Raw genomic sequence first — 27,075 nt, forward strand, 5'->3', positions numbered from 1 at the left:
CCTTCAAGAAGCTCCTTGAATAAACTACCCGTTCGGACTCAGCTTCCGTTCACCAGTCTGGGAGATCACATCGCCTCCTGCCCGCTTCCCCGTGTGCCTGCCAGCTGTTGACATAGGGGTGGGGGAGGTGATGGCATTGTGGTATTATCACCGTCCAGGGTAATGCTCTGGGGACCCGGGTTCGAATCCCACCATGGCAGATGGTGAAATGTGAATTCAATAAAAATCTGGAATTAAAAGTCGGATGATGGCCATAAAACCATTGCCGATTGTCGTAAAAACCCATCCTAGTTCACTAGGGAAGTCTACATGTGACTCCAGACCCACAGCAATGCAGTTGACTCTTAAATGCCCTCTGAACCAGGGCAAGCCAGGATGGGAAACAAATGCTGGCCTGGCCGGCAACACCCACATCCTGTGGATTCAAAAAAAAAGTCAGCCAATAATGGCCGCTCCAGTACCCACAATTCCATACACTACAGAAAGTGCTCCATCCACCACCTGGCTACCACCAGAGGGTGAAGGTGGCTGGTTCTTGATGAGAGTCTGGTTGGGGAAGGGTGAAGAGAGAAAATGTCCTGAAGATTTTTCTCCCAGGGTATCTGATGGATTAATCTGAGGCAACTCCAAAACTATCCAAGGGAATGGTAACCCTAGATTGGATGGATGGACGTAACTGCTTTTCCATCGACACATCTCTGTGCTGAGTTTTCAGATCATGGGACTTGGACCAACACAGTGTACCCGAGAGTTGTGAGGGGAGAGGAGTTCTTTAAACACAATGTGTGTTTTAAAAATTTATTCATTGTGGGCGTCGCTGGGCTGGGCCAGCACTTATTGCCCATCCCTAACTGAGATGGTAGTGGTGAGCTGAGTGTCTTGCTTGGGCATTCAAGAGTCAACCACATTACTGTGGGTCTGGAGTCACATGTAGGCCCAGACCGGGTAAGGATGGCAGATTTCCTTCCCAACAGGGGAACCAGATGGGTTTTTACAACAATTAAACATTTGACTTTTAATTCCAGGCTTTTTTTTTTAAATTAAATTCAAGTTTCACCATCTGCTGTGGTGGGATTTGAACCCAGTTCCTCAGAGCATTACCCTGGGTGTCTGGATTACTAGTCCAGTGACAATACCACTACGCCACCATTGATGCAGCGACTTGCTGGTCTCAGGAGTAAAGGCAGTGGGGTGGGGAAGGGAATGGAGGGAGAGCTTAGTGTTCATTCACTTAATGAGCAACATGTAACTGTGGAAGCCCCTCACAATTTAACACTGGCTGTAATACTTAAAGCAAAGGCTTGAAGCTAAAATAATTCATTGCGTTTTGTCTTGGAGTTCAGCTGCTTCACTGAAGGCATTTAATTCACAGTTAGCAACCTCTGCCTTCAAATAAAAGCTCCATCGGTTCTGTGACACATTATGACTGACACCCAAGGTTCAGAATCCAAACACCAATCAATCAGCCAAGCTCCTGTAATAAACCAAACCCTTTCAATCTTCTATTGGGCTGCCTTGGAATATCACAGCTGAAAAGCAATCAGCCCAACCTGTCAAGGGAAAGCTGTGAGACGTTGTTAGGCTTATGGGTGTTAGAAGACAAACCAACACACAGCTCAATTCAACAGGAGCAACTGTCGTCACTCGTCTGTACTTCCCCCGATAATTCTCTGTCCCTTGATGGTGACCGCATTCTATTCAATTGCCTGCTTTTATTTTTAAATGCCTCGATTTAAAAATTCTTATCCATGTTTTTAAGTTCCATCGCCTCGTCCCCTCTCTATCTCTGTAACCTCCTCCAGCCCTAAAACCCTCTGAGGTCTCGCCCCTCTGCTAATTCTGGCCTACATCTCCGAGTTTATTGCTCCACTGTTGCTGGACATGCCTTCAGTTGCCTGGGCCCCAAGTTCTGGAATTCCCTCCCTAAGCCTCTCCACTCTTCCATCTCTCTCTCCCTAAGCCTCTCCACTCTTCCATCTCTCTCTCCCTAAGCCTCTCCACTCTTCCATCCCTCTCTCTCTCAACCTCTCACCTCTTCCATCTCTCTCTCCCTAAGCCTCTCCACTCTTCCATCCCTCTCTCCCTAAACCTCTCCACTATTCCATCCCTCTCTCTCTCAACCTCTCACCTCTTCCATCTCTCTCTCCCTAAGCCTCTCCACTCTTCCATCTCTCTCTCCCTAAGCCTCTCCACTCTTCCATCCCTCTCTCCCTAAACCTCTCCACTATTCCATCCCTCTCTCTCTCAACCTCTCACCTCTTCCATCTCTCTCTCCCTAAGCCTCTCCACTCTTCCATCTCTCTCTCCCTAAGCCTCTCCACTCTTCCATCCCTCTCTCCCTAAACCTCTCCACTATTCCATCCCTCTCTCTCTCAACCTCTCACCTCTTCCATCTCTCTCTCCCTAAGCCTCTCCACTCTTCCATCCCTCTCTCCCTAAACCTCTCCACTATTCCATCCCTCTCTCTCTCAACCTCTCACCTCTTCCATCTCTCTCTCCCTAAGCCTCTCCACTCTTCCATCCCTCTCTCTCTCTAAACCTCTCCACTATTCCATCCCTCTCTCTCTCAACCTCTCACCTCTTCCATCCCTCTCTCCCTAAGCCTCTCCACTCTTCCATCCCTCTCTCTCTCTAAACCTCTCCACTATTCCATCCCTCTCTCTCTCAACCTCTCACCTCTTCCATCCCTCTCTCCCTAAGCCTCTCCACTCTTCCATCCCTCTCTCTCTCTAAACCTCTCCACTATTCCATCCCTCTCTCTCTCAACTTCTCACCTCTTCCATCCCTCTCTCCCTAAGCCTCTCCACTCTTCCATCCCTTTCTCTGTCTAAACCTCTCTCCTCTTCCATCCCTCTCTCCCTAAACCACTCCACTCTTCCATCCCTCTCTCTCTCTAAACCTCTCTCCTCTTCCATCCCTCTCTCTCTCTCTAAACTTCTCTCCTCTTCCATCCCTCTCTCTCTCTAAACCTCTCTCCTCTTCCATCCCTCTCTCTCTCTAAACCTCTCCACTCTTCCATCCCTCTCTCTCTCTAAACCTCTCTCCTCTTCCATCCCTCTCTCTCTCTAAACCTCTCTCCTCTTCCATCCCTCTCTCTCTCTAAACCTCTCCACTCTTCCATCCCTCTCTCCCTAAACCTCTCCACTCTTCCATCCCTCTCTCTAAACCTCCCCACTCTTCCATCCCTCTCTCCCTAAACCTCTCCACTCTTCCATCCTTCTCTCTAAACCTCTCCACTCTTCCATCCCTCTCTCTAAACCTCTCCACTCTTCCATCCCTCTCTCTCTCTCTAAACCTCTCTCCTCTTCCATCCCTCTCTCCCTAAACCTCTCCACTCTTCCATCCCTTTCTCTCTAAACCTCTCCACTCTTCCATCCCTCTCTCCGTAAACCTCTCTGCTCTGTCATCCCCCTCTCTCTAAATCTCTCTCCTCTTCCATCCCTCTCTCCTCTTCCATCCCTCTCTCCTCTTCCATCCCTCTCTCCTCTTCCATCCCTCTCTCCTCTTCCATCCCTCTCTCCCTAAACCTCTCCACTCTTCCATCCCTCTCTCCCTAAACCTCTCCACTCTTCCTTCCCTCTCCTTCTTTAAGTCAGACCTCATAACCTACCTCCATGACCAATCGTTTGGCCATCTGTCCTTTTCCTATTGGCTGACTGTCAAATTCTGACTGATGATGCTCTTGTGAAGCACCTTGGGATGTTTAAGAATGTTAAAAGGGAGCTATATAAATGCAAGGTGTTGTTGTTACTTTCAACTTTTCATCCAACGCAAGGATGGCCTAATTTATCAGGCGTCTCATACAGAATACAGGTGCATGTGACATTGAGTCTTGGTCAGGCAATCTTCCTTAACTCGACTTTCCAACAAGCTACATTATAACCTGCCTGGTCCTCCTCTGTACTGATAATCTAGCTACTGCCTTGCCTCTTGGCTCCTTCACTTTACACCTTCAATCACTGGCTCCGATGGTCCTGGCCTCCCACAGCCAGAGGCGAAAGGCTGGCTTTTTGGCCCCCCGTTAGAGAGGGGGGGTGGGGGTGGGGGTGGGTGGAGGTGGGCGCGTGAGGAATTTCACACCTCTGGTCGGTGGACTGGTTCGCAGGCTCTATCCCGGCTCAGGGCCATTTATCCCGGAGACAGGCAGCTGAGATTTACCCCGGAGACAGGCAGCTGAGATTTACCCCGGAGACAGGCAGCTGAGGTTTACCCCGGAGACAGGCAGCTGAGATTTACCCCGGAGACAGGCAGCTGCGCTACCCACTCGCGAGTGGCAGGTAACCAGTGTGGCTCATTAATGACCACTTAAGGCCAATTGTTGGAGGACGACTGAGTCGTTCCCATTTGAGGAACATTGTGGGGTCCAGAAAATCCTGCCCCAAGTGTGGGTCAAGCCAGAGTTTTGTCAGCCACGGTGGTCCTTTTCCATTGGGCCCTTGTCCCTGTTGCCCAGTCAACTTTAGACCTTTAATTAACTTTCAAACCTTCCAAACCTACGACCACTACCATCTAGAAGGACAAGGGCAGCAGATAGATGGAAGCACCACCGCCTGGAAGTTACCCTCCCAGCCACTCACCATCCTGACTTGGAAATATATCGCCGTTCCTTCACTGTCGCTGGGTCAAAATCCTGGAACTCCCTCCCTACCAGCACTGTGGGTGTACCTACACCACATGGACAAAATCCTGGAACTCCCTCCCTAACAGCACTGTGGATGTACCTACACCACCTCTCAGAAGGAAAAAAACAGTTTGGACCAGTACTCTTATTTCCCCAGTTTTTACTGTTTTTTTCCTTCTGGGCTGGTCTGCAGTGGTACAAGGTGGTAGCTCACCGCCCAGAAGGGCAATTAGGGACGGGCAATAAATGCTGGCCTAGCCAGCGACGCCCACAGAACAAATAAATAACTGCGCCAGAGCAATGCCACTTCATCATGTAACCCTCCCTACCCCTCGAACTGCCAATGTCATTGTGTTCAGACATATCAGGCACGTGACCCCATTGCAACGAGGTCACGTGACTGCACAGACGCTTTTGCTACAGGAACATCCATGAACTCCGCTGGTCGGGGGCACCCAGTCCGATGATAGAAACGTGCATGACTGTGATTGCGTTGGTCTTACGTCGTGTCTAAAACACTAGAAACAAACCATTCTGCCCGACAGATAGCAAGCTGGTGTTTACGCTCCACACAACCACCCCTTCTACCTCGTAACCCCCACACCCCTTCTAATCCACATCAGTCAGCTCTCGCGAACGGACCCACGCCGACATTCAGCGGTAAGTAAGGTCGGAATCAAAAGTGGCGCCGATCCTCAGGGAAAAACCAGGCTCCTGCACCAAAACCTCCGGAAGAGGGGAAAAAGGTGACAACGGTTTCATTTCAACTCTTCTGAGTTGTAACGTGAGCTGAACGGTGGCTATTGGAGCAATGTTGGCATCACAAAATTTAAAAAGGCGGGCACTGTTGGCAGAGTTCTGCCTTCTTACCCACCCTCAGACCAGGCTGCCTGCTAAGTCCTCGTGCTCTGAAATATTAGCAACAGATCAATGTAGTTGTGACAAATCTAGACTGAGAGGGGGCTGAGGGGGGTAGGGCTGTTACTTTGGAACAATGCAGGAGGAACCCAAAACCAAGGCAAGAAGCCCTAAAGGGCAAGGAGCACAATCTGACCTTATCGCCCGGTTGACCGTTGGGGCCGGACTCGCCAATCGGACCCATCTGACCCTTGAATCCTTCCGGGCCGTCCTCGCCTCGCAGGCCCAATAACCCAGCTTCACCCTGCGGACGAAGGAAGAAAGACCAATCAGCTCACATCAGCACATTGACACCAGCCGCCAGGACCTCGCACCCGCTGCTGTGCTGCGCAGCTGCCACAAGGGGGCTGTATATCTCCACTGCAACCCTTCGGCAAAGGGGGTGGCTGGGCAAGAAGGCAGGTTTGCATTGGTATAGCACCTTTCGCGACCGCAGGGCGCTCCCCCAAGCGCCCTGCCGGCCAACGGGGCACTTTTTGGACGAGTAGTAACGGCTGCAATGCACAAAATGCAGCAGCCACGATCTGCGCACAGCAAAGAGCGATGGGACGGTGAGCAGATCCTGACTGCTCTGCTTCGAAACACAGGGTCTTGGCTTTAACAACTCGCCTGACAGAGGTCACCTCTGGCAGTGCAGCACTCTCTCGGGCGCTGCACTAGGAGGGTCAGCCTGGGTATTGTCGCGCCCGAGCCTCTGGTGAGTGGGATTTCTGACACCAAGGCACGAGGGTGCTTCTTCCCACAGGCTCAAGGCTAACAGGCAAAGGGACAGCGGGTGGGTTTTTGCTGCATTGTTAGAGACAAGGGGGTGGAGAAGGCTGCAATGCTGAGCAATATCTGCGACGCGTTTATTTTCCACAATGTGGCCCACACTCAGGCTTGCTCAAGTTAAATCATTCTCCCAAATGCCGACGCTTTCTACTTCCTGTTGAAGGACACAACACCGAACCAGATTCCCCACTCCTTAGAATCCCCGCTCACCAAAATTCGCTTCCTACTCCAATCCCCCCCAGCCTTTGTGAATAAGATAGACCCCATCACCCACCCCCCCACCCCACCCCCACCCCAGCTCCCCAGCCTCCCAGCAGGCACGTCCTGTGAATGCCAGACCAGTAAAACATACCATATTTGGCATCGAGTCCTTCCAAATTGACGAATTCAGATGAAGTTTGTAGGATTAAGTGGTCAGTAAGACTTCATCCCAGAGGGCTGGAATTCCACCACACACACACACACACACACACACAAGCACAAACACACAAAAATAACTCCCTTATTTTCAGTTTCTCAGAAGCAAATCCCCATTGGACACAGCACATAAGGGTCTCATGCCAGGCTAACTATGCCAAGAAACCTTCCATTTATATACACATGACTGGAGCAAGGATTTAAACTCTCTGCCCCAGCTGAGAAATAGGGGCAGGAGTAGGCCATTCAGCCCCTCGAGCCTGCTCCCCGCCCTCCCCCCCCCATTCAACAAGAGCCTGGCTGACTGGATTGTGGCCTCAACTCCACTTTCCCAGCCGTTCCCCATAACCCTTGACCCCCCCCCCAATGTCTAACTCCACTTTGATTTTAAACAATCATACAGCCTACACTGCTGTCCGGGGTAGAGAATCCCAAAGGAGCGATGACTCCCGGGGGAAGAAATTCCTCCTCAACTCCGCCTTAAATAGGAGGCCCTTATTCTGAAACAGTGGCATCGTGGTGATGTCACCGGGTTAGTAATCCAGAGGCCCAGGCTAAGGCTCTGAGGATATGGGTTCAAATCCCATCATGGTAGCTGGTGGAATGTAAATTCAATTAATAAAACCTGGCATAAAACTAGTCTCAGATAACCACTACTACTGATTAGTTGTAAAAACCCACGTGCTTCACTAATGAAGGAAATCTGCCATCCTTAACCGGTCTGGCCTACACATGACGACAGCAACGTAGTTGACTCTTAACTGTCCTCTGGAATGGCCGAGCGAGCCACTCAGTTCAAGGGCAATTAGGGATGGGCAACACATGCTGGTCTCTCCAGCGACACCCACAAATGAATAAAAAGAAAAAAAAAGAGGGGGAAACATCCTCTCAGCATCCACCCTGTCAAATCCTCGTATCTTTCAATAAGATCACCTCTCGTTCTTCTGATGATGTAGACCCAACCCTTCCCCTGCCCATAAGGCAGCCCTAGTGAACCATGTTGTACTGAAAATGAACTGGTAGAGAGTGAATAGTGAGGGTTGGTCACGAAGGAACAGAGGAAGCGACAAGATGGTTGACACTGGGAAAAATGACATAGCGTGGGCACGTTCCCAAGGACTCGAGAGGTGCGGCAACGATCGGAAGCGCTGATGGTGAAGTACTTGGCCAGGCGATGTGATGTGATGTGATGAGAGGGCAGGTGAAACATCGGAAAACATAACCGGTGTGTCGGCATTTCAGAGCAATCTACTGGCTGGAGAACACTTTGGGACAACGTGGGAATTGTATAAAAAAAAACTTGACCCTTACTGGAAATAACAAAGTTCTATTTTTAATCAGAATCCTTAGCTTTCTTCAGGATCCCTCCATGACCGGTGTGATATTTCATGCAAAGCTTTATCTATTGTTGAGAGGAGGAAGGTTAATAATTAATGATTATAAAATGATCCCCCAAACAGGGAATTTAGTCAATGGTTTGGAATCCATCTCGGCTATGCAGAAACAGCAGGGGGAGTGGGGATAATTGTCAAAGTGCTGGCATGGGCATGATGGGCTGAATGGCCCTTTCTGTGAGATTCTATAGCAGGGGCTGATACAATTCCACTGCACCGAGGCTGGAAATTATTGAAGGCACTGGGCACCACTGCCAGACAGGGACAGGGCAGAGAGAGAGAGAGAGACATAACATCTGATTGGAATGGATAACTCTGGGGAAGGGTTGAGGAAAGACAAAGAGGGAGAGAGAGATGGAGGGAGACAGAGAGAGAGGCAGAGGCAGAGAGAGAGAGAGAGGGAGAGGCAGAGAAAGAGAGAGAGGGAGAGAGGGAGAGGCAGAGAGAGAGAGAGAGGGAGAGGCAGAGAGAGAGAGAGAGAGAGGGAGAGGCAGAGAGAGAGAGAGAGAGAGGGAGAGGCAGAGAGAGAGAGAGGGAGAGGCAGAGAGAGAGAGAGAGAGAGGGAGAGGCAGAGAGAGAGAGAGAGGGAGAGGCAGAGAGAGAGAGAGAGAGAGGGAGAGGCAGAGAGAGAGAAAGAGAGAGGGAGAGGCAGAGAGAGAGAGGGAGAGGCAGAGAGAGAGAGAGAGAGAGGGAGAGGCAGAGAGAGAGAGAGAGGGAGAGGCAGAGAGAGAGAGAGGGAGAGGCAGAGAGAGAGAGAGGGAGAGGCAGAGAGAGAGAGGGAGAGGCAGAGAGAGAGAGAGGGGGAGAGGCAGAGAGAGAGAGGGAGAGGCAGAGAGAGAGAGAGAGGGAGAGGCAGAAAGAGAGAGAGAGAGAGGAAGAGGCAGAGAGAGAGAGAGAGAGAGAGAGGAAGAGGCAGAGAGAGAGAGAGGGAGAGGCAGAGAGAGAGCGAGGGAGAGGCAGAGAGAGAGAGAGGGGGAGAGGCAGAGAGAGAGGGAGAGGCAGAGAGAGAGAGGGAGAGGCAGAGAGAGAGAGAGAGGGAGAGGCAGAGAGAGAGAGAGAGGGAGAGGCAGAAAGAGAGAGAGAGAGAGGGAGAGGCAGAGAGAGAGAGAGGAAGAGGCAGAGAGAGAGGGATGAGGGAGAGGCAGAGAGAGAGAGAGAGGGAGAGGCAGAGAGAGAGAGAGAGGGAGAGGCAGAGAGAGAAAAAGAGAGAGGGAGAGGCAGAGAGAGAGAGAGAGGGAGAGGCAGAGAGAGAGAGAGGAAGAGGCAGAGAGAGAGGGATGAGGGAGAGGCAGAGAGAGAGAGAGAGAGGGAGAGGCAGAGAGAGAAAAAGAGATAACACCTGATTGGAATAGGTAACTGTCTCTGCCCCAATGTGAAGCCCTTCTAAACTAGGCAACTCCAGAGTCAGCCAAAGGGGAGGAAAGAGGGACAGAAAGAGAGGATGTTTTAAAGAAAGTAAGAACAAACAAGCAGCACAGATACCCTGCTGAGTATGTAATTCTATTATATTCAGGCTTGCTAACACAAAAACGCACACACAAAACTTACCCTGTCCCCTTTGGGTCCCATGTCACCTTTATAACCAGGGAATCCATCCTCCCCCTATATCAACACAGAAGTCAAAAAATCATGGATGAGATGATTGAGCATCGTCTTTAGCGACACAACTCTGTAAAACCCGACAGAAGCAGAGAATCGATTATTACAAGGCAGCAAGAGGCTGGTACATTGCCTCTCGTTTCTCCAGAACTAGAGCAAGGGGAGAGGGTCAGGGCAACACGGGGTAGATTTCCCCCCTCACTTTGGCTTGGACCACCTCATCCTAGGTCAAGGACCAGGAGGCCCAGGGGCTGCCTGTTGTAAAGTGCATGTCGGTGATTCTGATAAAGCATGGAGACGTACGCCAGGATGGCTTGACTGAGGGGTACTGTCCGTATCCCAATCGGCAGCTCCCTCCTGGTTGGTGCCGCTTTCACTTAAAGTAGAAGTGGAGGTGGAATACAGTTACCAACTCTGACTGGTTCCAACCTAAGACCTCCAGCCTCACCTGGTTAAACAGCCTATCCCCTAATCTACGATTTAAAAAAATATATATAAATAAGCAACTATAAAGCGTAGCAAGAATTTGAAAAGAAAAATGCAAAAGCTTTTAAAGCCCCTATGGTTTTTCTTTCTCTCTCCCTTATCTTGGCTCCGAGCAGATTCCTGGAGAACTCCTGGAGACTCCAGGGCAACCCTGGAGGGGTTGGCAACCCTCCGGTGCAAGTTATACACAGCGTGGGTTTCACCTCACCTTCTCTCCCTTGTGCCCCTTCAATCCTCGGATTCCATCGGCGCCCTGCCAAAAGAAGTTAGTGGTAGATGAGAGAGTTGTCAAACAAGCTGCAAAACGCTCGAATTAAATTGTATTGTTCCTCATTTCCCAGTGGGTGGTGGCTGTCTGGTATGTGTCGGCGACTCTGCTGTGGTGAGTGCTGACTCTCCGCTTTCAAGCGGGGAGCTGGGCCGGCTCCTATCTCACGCAGGGATCACGTTGTGAGAAAAAAAAACAAGGGTCAACGATTTTATGGGTAACACCTGGCATGTGTCAACCGGAACCGATCTCAATCGCCCTAGGGAGTCAGACAGCACCCCGGGGATCTTCCCCCCTCCTCCTCAAGCCCCGGGGTTTTATTCTTCATCTGCCATACGAGACACTGAACGTTTTAATAAACTGAATTACGTGACAGGCACATCGTGTGCAACAAACCGTTTGTCCAATTTCTTTCATGACAAACTGGTGAATCCACACACACACGCGCACACACACAGGCGCACACACAGGCGCACACACACACACAGGCAGGAACACACACACGGGCACACACACACACAGACACAGGGAGGTGTGTGCACACAGGCACACACACACACAGACACACACACACAGGCGTGCACACACACACGCGCACACACACAGGCGCGCACACAGGCGCGCACACACACACAGGCAGGAACACACACACGGGCACACACACACACAGACACAGGGAGGTGTGTGCACACAGGCACACACACACACAGACACACACACACAGGCGTGCACACACACGCGCACACACACAGGCGCACACACAGGCGCACACACACACACAGGCAGGAACACACACACGGGCACACACACACACAGACACAGGGAGGTGTGTGCACACAGGCACACACACACACAGACACACACACACAGGCGTGCACACACGCAGGCGCACACACACACGCAGACAGGGAGGCGTGTGCACACAGGCACACACACACAAACACACAGACACACACACACAGACACAGGGAGGCGTGTGCACACAGGCACACACACTCTTCTTCTCAGTCTCTTGAGATTGAGGATGACTTGCTTCAACACCAGTTCAGTGTGTTTGAAGATGGCAAACCACAGGCTCTACCATGTGCGCGGCAGCTGCTGTGTGAAGGGCCGGGTAGGTGAGATTCTGCTGTGGCCTGTGCACTCCCTGCCATCTCCACATACTCCAGCCTCTCTCCAGTACTCGGTGCTTTCCCCAGCGCTCCTCTCCGTTTTGGGTGATCGAAGGCGAGGAGCCAGTGATGATGTTGGATCTCTTCAGGGCTGCTTCGAGAATGTCTCTCAAACGTTCCCTGTGCCCTCCTGGGGGTCGCTTGCCACAGTAAAGTTCGGAGTAGAGCAGTTGTTTTAGGCACCTGGTATCAGGCAGGCAAATGGTGTGGCTGCCCAGCCAAGCTGATGGTGTGTGATTAGAGCCTCAATGTTAGAAATGTAGGCTGGGGAGAGGGTGCTGACATTAGACCGTGCGCAGACCATACATACACATGCACACACCACCACAGACACACCCACTCACCACAACGCAACACAACACGCCCGCTCACCACAACGCAACGCAACACAACACGCCCGCTCACCACCACACGACACGCCTGCTCACCACCACTCACCACCACACGACACGCCCGCTCACCACCGCTCACAACCACACGACACGCCCGCTCACCACCACAGACACGCCCGCTCACCACAACGCAACGCAACACGACACGCCCGCTCACCACCACGACACGCCCGCTCACCACTGCTCACCACCACACGACACGCCCGCTCACCACCACACAACACGCCTGCTCACCACCACTCACCACCACACGACACGCCTGCTCACCACCACTCACCACCACACGACACGCCCGCTCACCACCGCTCACCACCACACGACACGCCTGCTCACCACCACTCACCACCACACGACACGCCTGCTCACCACCGCTCACCACCACACGACACGCCCGCTCACCACCGCTCATCACCACACGACACGCCTGCTCACCACCGCTCACCACCACACGACACGCCTGCTCACCACCGCTCACAACCACACGACACGCCCGCTCACCACCACACGACACGCCCGCTCACCACTGCTCACCAACACACGACACGCCCGCTCACCATCACACGACACGCCCGCTCACCACCACACGACACGCCCGCTCACCACCACACGACACGCCCGCTCACCACCACACGACACGCCCGCTCACCACCACACGACACGCCCGCTCACCACCGCTCACCACCACACGACACGCCCGCTCACCACCGCTCACCACCACACGACACGCCCGCTCACCACCGCTCACCACCACACGACACGCCCGCTCACCACCGCTCACCACCACACGACACGCCCGCTCACCACCGCTCACCACCACACGACACGCCCGCTCACCACCGCTCACCACCACACGACACGCCCGCTCACCACCGCTCACCACTGCTCACCACCACACAACACGCCCGCTCACCACCACACAACACGCCCGCTCACCACCACACAACACGCCCGCTCACCACCACACAACACGCCCGCTCACCACCACACAACACGCCCGCTCACCACCACACAACACGCCCGCTCACCACCACACAACACGCCCGCTCACCACCACACAACACGCCCGCTCACCACCACACAACACGCCCGCTCACCACCACACAACACGCCCGCTCACCACCACACAACACACCCGCTCACCACCGCACGACACGCCCGCTCACCACCGCTCACCACCACACGACACGCCCGCTCACCACCGCTCACCACCACACGACAGGCCCGCTCACCACCGCTCACCACCACACGACACGCCCGCTCACCACCGCTCACCACCACTGCTCTCCACCACACAACACGCCCGCTCACCACCACACAACACGCCCGCTCACCACCACACAACACGCCCGCTCACCACCACACAACACGCCCGCTCACCACCACACAACACGCCCGCTCACCACCACACAACACGCCCGCTCACCACCACACAACACGCCAGCTCACCACCACACAACACGCCCGCTCACCACCACACAACATGCCCGCTCACCACCACACAACACGCCCGCTCACCACCACACAACACGCCCGCTCACCACCACACAACACGCCCGCTCACCACCGCTCACCACCACACCACACGACACGCCCGCTCACCACCGCTCACAACCACACGACACGCCCGCTCACCACCACACGACACGCCCGCTCACCACCACACGACACGCCCGCTCACCACCACACGACACGCCCGCTCACCACCGCTCACCACCACACGACACGCCCGCTCACCACTGCTCACCAACACACGACACGCCTGCTCACCACTGCTCACCAACACACGACACGCCCGCTCACCACCACACGACACGCCCGCTCACCACCGCTCACCACCACACGACACGCCCACTCACCACCACACAACACACCCACTCACCACCGCTCACCACCACACGACACGCCCGCTCACCACCACACGACATGCCCGCTCACCACCACACGACACGCCCGCTCACCACCGCTCACCACCACACGACACGCCCGCTCACCACCGCTCACCACCACACGACACGCCCGCTCACCACCACTCACCACCACACGACACACCCGCACACCACCAGACACACCCGCTCATCACCACACGACACGCCCGCTCGCCACCACACGACATGCCCGCTCGCCACCACAGGACACGCCCGCTCGCCACCGCTCACCACCACACGACACGCCCGCTCGCCACTGCTCACCACCACGTGACACGCCCGCTCACGCCCGCTCACCACCACACGACATGCATGCTCACCACCACATGACACGCCCGCTCACCACCGCTCACCACCACACGACACGCCCGCTCAACACCGCTCACCACCACTGCTCACCACCACACAACACGCCCGCTCACCACCACACAACACGCCCGCTCACCACCACACAACACGCCCGCTCACCACCACACAACACGCCCGCTCACCACCACACAACACGCCCGCTCACCACCACACAACACGCCCGCTCACCACCACACAACACGCCCGCTCACCACCACACAACACGCCCGCTCACCACCACACAACACGCCCGCTCACCACCACACAACACGCCCGCTCACCACCGCTCACCACCACACCACACGACACGCCCGCTCACCACCACACCACACGACATGCCCGCTCACCACCACACCACACGACACGCCCGCTCACCACCACACCACACGACACGCCCGCTCACCACACGACACGCCCGCTCACCACCACACCACACGACACGCCCGCTCACCACCACACCACACGACACGTCCGCTCACCACCATACGACACAACACGCCCGCTCACCACCACACCACACGACACGCCCGCTCACCACCACATGACACGACACGTCCGCTCACCACCATACGACACAACACGCCCGCTCACCACCACACCACACCACACGACACACCCACTCACCACCACACAACACAGGCACACCCCGACACAACCACAGGCACAACCACCACTTACATCCACACACCTCAACCACATTCACACACACCCACACACACATACCCACCACAACCCAACCATCCACACACACCCACACTTACCTTGACACCTCGAACTCCAGGGTATCCTACTGGACCCTGTGCACCAGGAGGACCCTATTTAAAAAAAAAAATCACAGAATCACAGAATCATTATGGTGTTGAAGGAGGCCATTCAACCCATTGAGTCTGCACCAGCTCTCTGAGCATTTTTAACTTGGTGCCAATCTCCTGCCCTTTCCCCATAACCCTGCACATTGTTTCTATTTAAATAACCACCCAGTGCCCTCTTGAATGCCTCAATTGAACCTGCCTCCACCACACTTCCAGGCAGCGCATTCCAAACCCCAACTACTCGCTGTGTGAAAAAGTTTGGGCCTGGGTTATATTTCCAATGGCACTTTGTAGTAAACAGATACTGGAGGAAAAAAAATCAGAGCATTCTTCCTTGTAGTAGAACACTGACTGATCAGAAGCTGAGTTGTCTATTATTCCAGCAGTTATTTATCTCCGTATCTTCCCTTTAACCCTTTCGAATCCTTGCACGAGTGCTTACTTTCTGCTACCTTAACTTCTACAGCCCAGAGCGCAGGCTGAATCCCGCAGCCTGCCATTCCTCAGGCAAGGTGCCCTTTACATGTGAGCCTAAACGCTGCGAGTCAGCAGGCTATTTGACCATGTTGGGCATCGCAGTCAAGCCCACGTTCCGTCCTCCCCTGAAGTTTGCTCGCTTTCCAGTAGGGGTCACTGGATAGTGGTCAGGTATGGGAGCGTGTGGTCAGTGCTGCTGATGCGGGGGGGGTGGGGTGAGGTGGGGGCGCTGTTGAGGCGCAAACAAGACAGCTGCGCCAAGACGCAGTATAAGCCTGTTCTGCTGCGCTCAGGGGCTTTTCCTTCCTTCCTTATTCTCTGGCTATCCCTGTGGGCAAGAACTCAAGTGCTCCACACCTGCCCAGAACAGCTGGGACTGGGAGCACCAGTTCGTAGCGTGGGAAAAGAGTGCAGGCCCACAAAAGGAAGAGTGTGTGTGAGAGAGAGAAACACCGAGAGGGGGCAGCACAGTGCACGGTGAGGGAGATTACAGCTGCAGCAAAGCCCACTCAGCTGGAGCGAGTCTGTGGCATGCCGGGGAACTGCAAAGAGAACAGAAATAATCCAGAACCGCTGACTGATGGTGTCGGCCGGGGTTCCATGGGTAGTCAGACTCTCGAGTCAGAGCAGCGTGGGGGTTCAAGGCCCCCACTCCATGGGGCATAAGCAATGCAGTCGAGGCCGGGCACCCCGGCGCAGTCCTGAGGGGCTGCTGCACTGCCGGAGGTGCCATTTCGGATGAGACGTCAATCATCTTTCCCTCGCAGGTGTACAGAAACCCCTGACGGTGTTTGGGAGGAGGAGCAGTGGAGCTGATATTTAAAATCGCTCAGCGAAGATTCGGGGGCCGGTGGTTGGGGGGAGGGGGGAAATCATCGAATCATTTCCTCTGTGGGAGCTTAAATCAAACAGAGAGAGCAACTGGACATGACAATCAGCAGCCATTAGCGCCCATTCACTGTCGCACCAACCAGTCAGTAAACAACCTACCGCGTTCCCCTTATCGCCTGTTGGGCCCTCACGACCAGGATGACCCTGAAAAGCAAAAAAAGAAAAGTTGTTCTTAACTCATTGCGGACAAAACACTTCAGAAATCGGCGCCGCGGAGGTTTCCAGAGTGTTACATGGGCTGCAGACACTTCACAATCCTTTAAAAGGACGCATTCCGATACTTTCAAAATTACCTTGTGCGCCCCCAACTCTTGCTTTCTCGATCCTGGGCCTTGCGGTCCAGGGTTCCCAACTCTAGCTGAGCATTATTCCAGGAGGTTCCATCAAACGGCCCTTCCTCTCAAACAGTCTTTTCCATCCACAATTCCAATAACTTTTTTTTTAAAAATTAATGTTTTTTTTAAAATTATACTTCCTCTCGTTGCATTCCTCCAGGGTTGCTCACAGCAGTGGCCCAGGAGATTAGTCTTCAATTCCTGGAGACTCCAGGGGCAATCCTGGAGGGTTGGTAACAATCCCAGGGGGCCCTGAGAAGCAGCCTGTTCCCAGGCCTTCAGGGTAAGGATCTGGGGACAGCGCCAGCCCAGCTCTTCTTCAGTCCAATGATATTTGCCCCCCCATGGTCGGGAAGGTAGCAGCTATTATTTTGGTCTGTAGCTGTGTCCTGGAATTGTTAGTTCCCACCCTAATTGCACATCTACATTCCCATCATGGACAGGGCAAGTTCAAACCAACCACCCGAAGAGTGTGGGATCAGAATGTGAAAGACACAGATCTCGGTCTCGTTTACTAACTCGTCTATCAAATACAGATAACACACAACACAAGCGTACGTATAAAAACAGAACTGACAGCAACAAAACATCGGTCCAACTGGGCGGAACCAGAGTTTATGCCCCACATGAGCCTCTGCCCTTTTTCAGCACCTTCCATTCCTTCCCCCACCCCCTCACGCGTTTAACTAGACTCTCCTTAAAAGTATCCACGCTATTCACCTCAACCACACCCTGAGATTGCGAGTCCCACATTCTCACCGCTTCCAGGGTAAGGAAGTTTCTCCTGAATTCCCGATTGGATTTATCAGCAACGCCTCCATACAAGTGGAAACATCTTTTCTAGGTCTACCCGATCGAACGCCTCCGGAATTTGAACAACTTCTTCCAACCCACCTGTCTTCTCTAAACCAAGAGATAATAGGCCCTTTACTGATCTATTCCCTCCATTCCTCCACTTACAGGGGAAGATGGTGTTGTCGTGGTAACGTCACTGGATTAGAACTCCAGAGGGGCTAATGCTCTGGGGGCACGGGTTCAAATCCTATCACAGCAGCTTCAATCCAATTAATAAAATCTTTAATTGAAAGCTAGTCTCAGTAATGGTGACCATGAAACTATCATTGCTGGCTGTAAAAACCCATCTGGTTCATTAATGTCCTTTAGGGGAAGGACATCTGCCGTCCTTACCCGGTCTGGGCCTACATGTGACTCCGGGCCCACAGCAATGTGGTTGACTCTAAACTGCCCCCTGAAATGGCCGAGCAAGCCACTCAGTTCAAGGGCAATTAGGGATGGGCAACAAATGCTGGCCTTGCCAGCGACAACCACATCCCCTGGAAGAATTTTAAAAATTAGTGGTACACTTCCCCGATTTCCCCAGTAGATATTGGGAGTTTAACTTGTTCCTGTTTATGGGGAGGTTCGTTTCTACAATGGCACTCTCCTGTAGAACTCTGGAGAGCACTGATCCCTTCACAACGTCGGGCACTGTAATGATTGTTTACACCTTCCATTAGCTGAAAAACCTTGAAAAACTAAATCCCACCTTTTAAGGCCCAAGCTGAAGGTCTAACAATGAAAAAGCTTGCTTCAAACACATCTGGTCCTCGGGAAAACTCGCAAGCCTAACATCTACTGGCACAGCTGCAGTAACATCTCTTCTGCCGTGTGTGTGCAGTGCTAAAGCGCAGCTGCTCACCACAATACAGATCCCGATGCGTCCAAATAATTTCAACGTTTGCAGGGAAGGTTTTCTCCGCGCTGGGTTCCGTCACTTCAGTCTGCAATATTCTATCGGTCCTTTCAAACACAGGCGCCAAAAGTCCCAATACCCCTCATTAACCTGCTACAGTGACACCACCGTTTTGTACGCCAATCTGTCTCTCCTCCCAGTGCTGAGGCTCTGAGAATGAAATGGGGACTGTAAACACAGTAACAGACCATTCAGCCACGTTCATGCCAACCTCCATTTGGCCAGAATGCTCTGCTTCGTCTGTGCCCCCTATTCCTTCAACCAGTGTTCCTTACATTTCTAAAAATTTATTCTTTCATGAGTGTCGATGGCAAGGCCAGCATTTGTTGCCCATCCCTAATTGCCCCTTGAACTGAGTGGCTTGCTGTGCCATTTCAGAGGGGCAGTTAAGAGGCAACCACCATTGCTGTGAGCCTGGGGCCAGGTGTAGGCCCAGACCAGGTAAGGACGGCAGATTTCCTTCCCTATAAAGGGCGTTAGTGAACTTTTCACGACAATCGATGATAGTTGTCATGGACACCATTACTGAGGCTAGATTTACAATTCCAGGTTTAATGAATTGAATTTAAATGTCAGCCAGCTGCCATTTTGGGGGGTGCTGATAAGAACGTGAGAAATAGGAGCAGGAGCGGGACATTTGACCCTTCAAACCTGCTCCACCATTCAACAAGATACTGGCTGATCAGATTGCGACTTTAACTCCTATTCCAGCCTATCCCCATACATGGTCTCTGTGTCAAATCACTTAACACCACAGACTCAGGAGATGGTGCCATAGTGGTGATATCACTGGGCATATAATTCAGGAGCCCAGGCTAATGCCCTGGTGACACAGGTCCAAATCCCACCATGGCAGCTGGTGGAACTTAAATTCAATTAATAAAATCTGGAATTGAAATCTAGTCTCAGTAATGGTGACCATGACAACTATCATTAACTGTTGTAAAAACCCATCTGCTTCACCAATTAGTCCTTTAGGGAAGGAAATCTGCCGTCCTTACCTGGTCTGGGCCTACATGTGACTCCAGGCCCACAGCAACGTGGTTGACTCTTAACTGCCCCCACTCAGTTCACGGGGCAATTAGGGATGGGCAACAAATGCTGGCCTAACGCGACAATGCCCACATCCCATTAAAAAGAATAAAAAAAAGTCAGTGCGTACAATAAAAGGTTTCTCTCATTCACTGTCTTGAACTTCTTACATCGAACCTGATACCTAGGCCCCTTCATTCTAGACCACTCAATCACTGGAAACAGTCTGATTCGATTGGGAATACCCCATCCCTGTTCAACTATCAAATGACTTTGTCATCCAGTCTTCTCTAAAGTAAGTTTTTCCAAGTCTTTGTACCTATCTGTGCTTCCTCACAGCAGTCAAGGTTCTGAGAAACCGTATTGAACCTTTGCTGTTGTCTCAATCCCTTTCCTCTATTGTGGAGCCCAAAGAGAATGAGTTAAGAGTTAAAAAAAAAATGATAGGTCTTCATTTCAACAGAGTGAGGACGAATGAGAGAGGGGAAGGGAATGAAGGCTAGGGTGAAACTTAGAGAAGCCATGATGATGATGACTATCAATGAGAAAGACAGACAGACACAAGAAAGATGGGTGAGGGATTAGAAGTAGGGAATTTATTAGTGATGGGGGAAGAGCCACATGTCTAACAACATGATGCACTTGAGCAGGGCAGAGGTTCCACAGATATGGGAGCAGCGACCAAGTCTTGATCATTAGATAGAATCAAGAACTTCAAGTGAGTAAAAAAAAAAGGGAAAACCAAAGGCAATTGGAGGCAACTTTAGCAAGCGAGAGACCGGAGTACCTAAGATGCTGAAACAGTTTGTGTAACATTAATACTCATGGGCAGCAACTTCAAAGGCAGAAAGACATGTCGTGCCAATGGTCACAGAGTTAACATTACGCAATCCACATAGCTCACCAGAGGACCATCCGCTCCTATTAGCCCCGGCAGACCCTGCTTGCCTGGAGGACCCTGGAACATTGGGAGAAAAACAACATGTCAGTAAAACCAGTTCCAAGAGTGAGTTACCGTGTCTATCCCAGCTCCTGAACCGTATGCAATGAACACTCAACCACCTGGCCTTCCCTCCTACCAACCAACACAGTCTACAATAGTCATTTGGTCGCACAGAACTTGAGTGTGGCTGAAAGAGACACGTCAAAGCTCCTCATCCTGCACTCATCAGGACACTTCACAAGAGTACCAATATAAGGAGAAAACAACCATTTATACTGTATGTGGAGAGAGTGCTGATTGGGTGGCACTCTGATTGGTAGAGGCGTTGCCATGGAAAATGCACCTGTAATGGCGACTGACAGTTAACTGTCAAGCATTGTTTGAAATTTAAACCAGGCAGCTTGACCCTGATTGGGCAATGCCTTGACCATTCTCCATGGCTACGCCTCCACCAATCAGAGTCGACTTGCCAACCAATCTCTTCACATACATTATAAATTGTTGTTTCTCCCCTTATTGCGAAGTGTCCTGATGAGTGCAGGACTAAAAGCTTCGACAGGTCTCTTCGTTCAGTGATACAGTCTATAATGTAGGTAGCTCCCGACGCAGAATACGGTTTGGACAAGTGCAAAGGCTGTAGATCCATGGCACACGGTCAAGTCAAGTAGAGTCGCACCATAACAAATAAAATGAGTATATTCTGAAACAAGCTGGAACCAGCCTTTGTTCATTCAACTGCAGTTGAACGTGTTGTAACACGGGTCAGCACCACGCGCAAGTTAGGGATGAAAGCACACATCATCAGTGGAACACTCGAGTCATTTCTGTTCATATCCAAATTCTTGGCATGGGTTTAATGGGCTGCAAATGTGAAGCCGAGGATGCGTCTTTGCTTCAACAAATCTGATCGCTAGTGCGGGTTGTGCGAAATAAAGTTAAACTGGGGTCGTGTAAGGAAACATGGCAGCCAACGTGTGCACAGCAAGATCCCACAAACCGCAATGGAGATCATGACCAGATAACCTGCGATAATAGTTGAGGGATTCATGTTGGCCAGGCAAAGCTCCCCTTGCTCTTCTTTGGAATAGTGCTAGGGGATCTTTTACATCCACCTGTAAGGGCAGACAGGGGCCTCAGTTTAATGCTGCATTCAAAAGACTGCAAATGGCATGAGTAAACATCCTCGTCTTTCTGGCTGCATACTATAGTGTGTCATGCCTTTCGGTTATGGGTAGCCGCCTGAAGCTCAAGTGCAAATCTCCAAATCCCTGTCCCACTAGCGCAAGGTCTCATTTTTGTCCCCTCCCTCCCATCTCCACATTCAGTTTGTCACGAAGCGACTCTGCTCAGGCCGCACAAGGCAGGGCGACTGAAACCGTTTGGGAACTCACCTTTTCGCCAGGAAGTCCAATTGGGCCTTGAGGTCCAGGAAAACCCTGCCAAAATAAAAATAAAAATGAAAACAACTTCTTTAAGAAAGAGGTTAAAGTAACTCACCCCAGGAAGCCTGAGGGGCAGATAACAACCTCAGAGAACTTGATAATCCGATTCATAGGCCGTTCGGTGTTCCACTTCTGTACTCGCTAGTTGTTCCTCTTTGAGTGTTTTGGCCCAGAGGTTTGGAAAGGACTGAGTTTTTTTTTTTGTTTTTCTAATTGGTGCTGAAATCCTCAACCAGATACCCAAATCTCAATCAGCAGCTTGAGAAATAAACAACTTATTGGGGACATGGGATTTAAAAATCGAGCAGTGATGGTGTGATTACCCTTTTAAGAAGCAAGGCACCTCTTCCTCCAACAGTGTGCAATATAATTTGCTAATTAAAGAGGCATTGCTCATTCTTACAGAAATGTCCAAGCAACAAGGCATTTTAAGATTTAACTAGATTATACAGGGCCTGATGAATGGAAGGAATGGACTGCCAAGGGGGCCAACAGGAGTCTAATTGGATCAGCACATCCGAAATGAATGGTTTAGTACCTGGAGAATGATTGGATTGAGTTTACTGTAAAATGAGAGATTTCCTAGACCCTGGGACCTGGTCTTTGGCAGTCCTGCAGATTCCTATGTTCCACTGCATCCCAGAACCAATTTTCAATAACTAATAATCACCGAGAACCACAAAAGTGACTAAATAACAGCTTATTGCGTGTTGCAATAAATATTGCCCAACGCAACAAATCGTTATTAATTGCTTCGAGGCTCTTCATCTATTAAAACCTTAGAAAAGTTGGTAAGACAGATTGAAAGGAACAGTTTTGCTCTTTCCCTTAATTAGCTTGGGAACTAGAGAAAGCCAAGTTCAGAACTTCATAGAGAATTATACAAGTGAGATCAAAGAATAGCAAACATGGTGAAAGGTGCACTACTTTGATGTGACTGGGTTCAATTCTCTCTCTCTCTCGTTAAGACCCACGTCCATCATTTTAATACAGTTTCAGCGCTTTCTCACCTGAGATCCTGGGTTACCTTGTTGGCCTGGAGGTCCAGGTTCACCTTGAAGGCCCTGAGGGAGGAGTTACACAGTATTAGTCCTAGACCATGATACGCTCACCTTTGTTACTCACATAGACTTCAAAAGAGCTGGGTCTATTTACTCTACAGAAGCTCAGATATAGAGATGCATTCCACATTTATCCTATATTTCTATATTCTATAAAGCTCTACTTTATAACAGAGACCAAAAGCAGGTTGGGTGACCGCCTTGGGGAACACCTCCCTTTGAGTCCACAAGCATGACCCTAAGCTTCCATTCACCTTTCATTTCAATTCTCCACCTCGCTCCAAGTCTGATCTCTCTGTCCTCGGTCTGCAGCGAAATGGCAGCTTAACATTGAGTTCAACTAATTTAGATTGTAACCACCGCTCCCATTCTGTCGGGCAGCAGGCCTGGGCAACAATTCTGCTGTTCGTTTAATCTCTCCTGCCTCCCAGTCTATCACAGGCCCCTTTCCTTCTCTCGCAGCCTCTGTACTTGCTTAAAGCCAGTTACGTCTCTAACCGTTTCCAGTTCTGATCAAAGGTTATTGACCTGAAACGATGAGCTGAATTTTGCCAGGCGGGATCGGAGGCGGGGCTATCGACAATTCTATATATTCTATACAGGACAGTCTCTCAGTTGTCTGATGTGTTGCTGCCTTCTCACAATCTCCCCAGAAGCACCTTCTGGTGGATCACAGCCATCCGGCAGTCAGGGCGATTCAACGGGCAATCGACGGGTGCTTTGCCACATGGGGTGCAATTTTGTCAGGGGCGCACGGGCTCCACGGTGTGTCCGTACCTCGTCCCAAGAAGATGAGGTGTCTACACTGCAGGGCGCCCTTCACTAAAGCGGCAGCCATTTAATCCTTTGCATAAAAAGGGTGGGGGGGGAATTAGCAAAGAGGGTCTTCGTGCGTTACTCCTGCCTTAGCACAGTGGGACCAGAGCTCTCGAATGCGAGTGCTGAAAGTGAGGAGGAGTTTTGAAGTAGGGGGGTCAGTCTGTATCGTGGCAGGGAAACGTTACACTGGAGGATTCTTGTAACCGAAGCTGTCTCTGGAGCTGGGGCTGCCCAGTTTAGCTCTCCCCCTCCTCCCCCCCACCTGGACATCCCTAATTGGTTGCCCCTATCCCAACATCAGATTTCAACACGTCAACCTGTGCCTGTAACACGCCGCTGGATTTTGTCTTTGCGGGCTTGGTGGCGACCTGATGGAGGTTTATAAAATAAATAATGGAGAGCAAGCTGGACTTTGTACCTCTCGATAAGATTATTTCAGAAGGACCAGGAGACATGAACGCGTCTGCCCTCTCGGGAGGATATAAGAGATCCACTGGTGATACTCGGAGAGCAGGACACACTCTCGGTGTTACTGACTGATATTTATTCCTCGGCTGACACCACCAACTCGGGTTACCTGATCGCCTGTTGCACTGCGATGAACAGGATCTTGCTGTGTGAAAACTGGCCACCACGTTTGGCTGTATAACAGCTCGCTGCCTTTCACAAGCTCTTTACTCCCCTGTGAAGCACTTTAAGATATTGTCAGGACACGAAAGGTGGTACGGGGGTCGCCCATACCAGGGCTCGTTGATAAATGAGAGACCTGTTGACATATTTATGGTTGACTTGACAATCTGTCAAAATCACTGCACTGGGAAAATTCATAATAACTTTAAACAAACTCATACCCGCCCTAAAAGCAACTATTGCCCACAAGTGCACAGAAGCACGATCACTACCTTGGCAAATCTCCTGCAAGCTCTTTCAGCTTCAGTGTAGAAATGATGCCATGGACAAGATGGCGAGCGCAGGACTATTTGCAGCCTGTTCACTTTAATGGGATTTATATTCCGGTACAGCTGCACAACTAACATGTAAAATGCGTGCTCCTGCACATTGTGATGTAGTGCTGCTCTTAAAACACTACAGGACCTCCCTCAAGCATGCTGGACAACATTCAGAAGTCGCTTAAGTGTTATGTCATGTCATGGTCATTATTGTACTGTTTAATGTCAGCACGGAGCCCAGGGAAACACTCCCTCTCTGGTTTTAGGGGTAACCTGATCCAGTATCGGGGAGTTTTAGAATTCCTGCACTAATCCTTTAAAGGCTTGTGACTCAATAAGAAACTAGCCTGAGCCAGAGGAGCCATTAGTGTCAAGGAGTCAATTAGAAAAGACACCAAGGAAGCTTTCTATAATAGATTTAAAACTCAACTCCAACCTCTCTCTTAGCCTTCTCCTCTGAACCATCATCTAGTCCTTATAAATCTGTTGTAATTTATAGAGTTGAACTTCTTGTTCTCAACTGAACTGTTTCCAATGAAAGTATCTCGTTGGAAATGATGTATTAGTAAAACCAGTGAGCATGCTGCACTGAGTTATTCATACTCGATGAAATTATATTCAACAATTCACTGACAGGCGATCTGATGGGGATTGGTAGAATTCCAGGCCACCCGTACACAGACTCAGCAAACAGGAACGAGGTCAGATGGTCTCTTCTTGCCCTCCAGACGAGCAGCATGGTGGGAGTGAAGGCTGACATGTCACGTGGCCTTCGAGAAGCCATCATGGAATCGTCAAGACTCAGCCAATCACACCAGGTGACCGACAGGAATCGACTGCTCCTGAATAACAGCCGGTGAGTAGGAGGGTCTCCGAGGCCTTGTCTGATTGTCCATGAGGCCTTTGTTAGAGGGGCTGGTTTTGGGCCATCAATTTGTTCTGCGTCCACAAGGAGGGTTTATTCTGTTGGTATATTCTGATGAATCTAGCGGAGCAATTCGAGATGGAGGCGGGCAATCATGGTACATAGAATTACCCAGCACAGAAAATGGCCATTTGGCCCAAATGGTCTCTGCCAATCTTTGTGCTCCATTTGAGCTTCCTCCCATCACCCTTCCCTAATCCTATCAACATAACCTCCTATTCCTCTCTCTCTCGCTCATGCATTTATCTAGCTTCCCTTTAACTGCACCTAAACTACTCACCTCATTCTATCCACTGGCTAAAGAAGTTTCTCCTGGATTTCCTACTGAATTTGTGGACTGTTTTTCAAATCCCTCCATGGGTTCACCCCTGTAAACTCACAACCCTCCAAGAGATGGGTGTGGACGTTGTTGAACTGAATGGCTTGCCAGGCTATTTCAGAGGGCAGTTATGTCAGACTAGGTAAGGACAGCAGATTTCCTTCTCTAAGGGGACATTAGTGAACCAAATGACGGGGTTTTTAGGACAATCGATGATAGTTTCATGGTCACCATTACTGAGATTAGCTTTTAAGTCCAGCTTTTTAAAAAAAAATTAATTTAAACTCCACCAGCTGCCATGGTGGGATTTGAACCCAGAACATTAGCTTGGGCTTCTGGATGACCAGTCCAGTGATATTACCACTACTACACCACCATCTTCCCCTAGGTCTCTTCCCTGCTCTAACTCTGGCCTCTGGCACACTCCCAAATTTAATTGCCACACCACTGGTGGCAATGCCTTCAGCTGCCTGGACCCTAAGCCCTGAAATTTCCTCCCTAGAACTTACCCCTTTGGCCAAGGTTTTGGTTATTGGTCCTACATTCTCCTCATGACTTGGTGCCCAATTCAGCCTGAAATGCTTCTGTGAAGCACCTTGGGAGGTTTTACTACGTTACAGGCATTATCTAAATATAAGTCGTTGTTGTTAGATTAATTAGTGAATATCTTATATTTATGAATCCTCCACTACGAGCGGAAGCATTTTCTCTAACTCCACGATATCAGAACCCCCTCGAGGGCCTCTAAATCAGGTGTCTATGTTCAGCCTTCTTTTTTCTAGTGAATAGGGGCCACTTTTTAATGCTCCTTTCCCCCCGCCTGGATAACTAAAAATAATCCAAGTCAGACTTCAAATTACACCTTACCAAGTTTCCCTTGTGACCGTGGTGACCATCGGTACCTCCGATTCCCTGAAACAACATAAGAATAAATTAATGCGGCCTCATCCCCTTGCTTTCCAAAAACTTGATACTGTTTTGCATCGTTCATGCAGGCAGAAATCT

General features: G+C 50.9%; 1 protein-coding gene across 1 annotated transcript in view; it reads right to left on the reverse strand.

Moving 5' to 3' along the window:
* The window catches only part of LOC144668908 (uncharacterized), a 253,801-nt gene that overhangs the window by 90,944 nt on the left and 135,782 nt on the right, over positions 1-27,075 (reverse strand). The window contains exons 22-30 of the mRNA XM_078531379.1: positions 26,938-26,982; positions 23,007-23,060; positions 21,946-21,990; positions 20,516-20,569; positions 16,591-16,635; positions 15,073-15,126; positions 10,415-10,459; positions 9,670-9,723; positions 5,676-5,783 (exon numbers count right to left, since the gene is read on the reverse strand). Coding sequence (XP_078387505.1) covers positions 5,676-5,783; positions 9,670-9,723; positions 10,415-10,459; positions 15,073-15,126; positions 16,591-16,635; positions 20,516-20,569; positions 21,946-21,990; positions 23,007-23,060; positions 26,938-26,982 — 504 coding nt within the window. The remainder of the gene's footprint in view (positions 1-5,675; positions 5,784-9,669; positions 9,724-10,414; positions 10,460-15,072; positions 15,127-16,590; positions 16,636-20,515; positions 20,570-21,945; positions 21,991-23,006; positions 23,061-26,937; positions 26,983-27,075) is intronic.

The sequence above is a fragment of the Cetorhinus maximus genome, chromosome 28 (genome assembly GCF_964194155.1).
Source record: "Cetorhinus maximus chromosome 28, sCetMax3.hap1.1, whole genome shotgun sequence".
Classification (NCBI taxonomy): domain Eukaryota; kingdom Metazoa; phylum Chordata; class Chondrichthyes; order Lamniformes; family Cetorhinidae; genus Cetorhinus; species Cetorhinus maximus.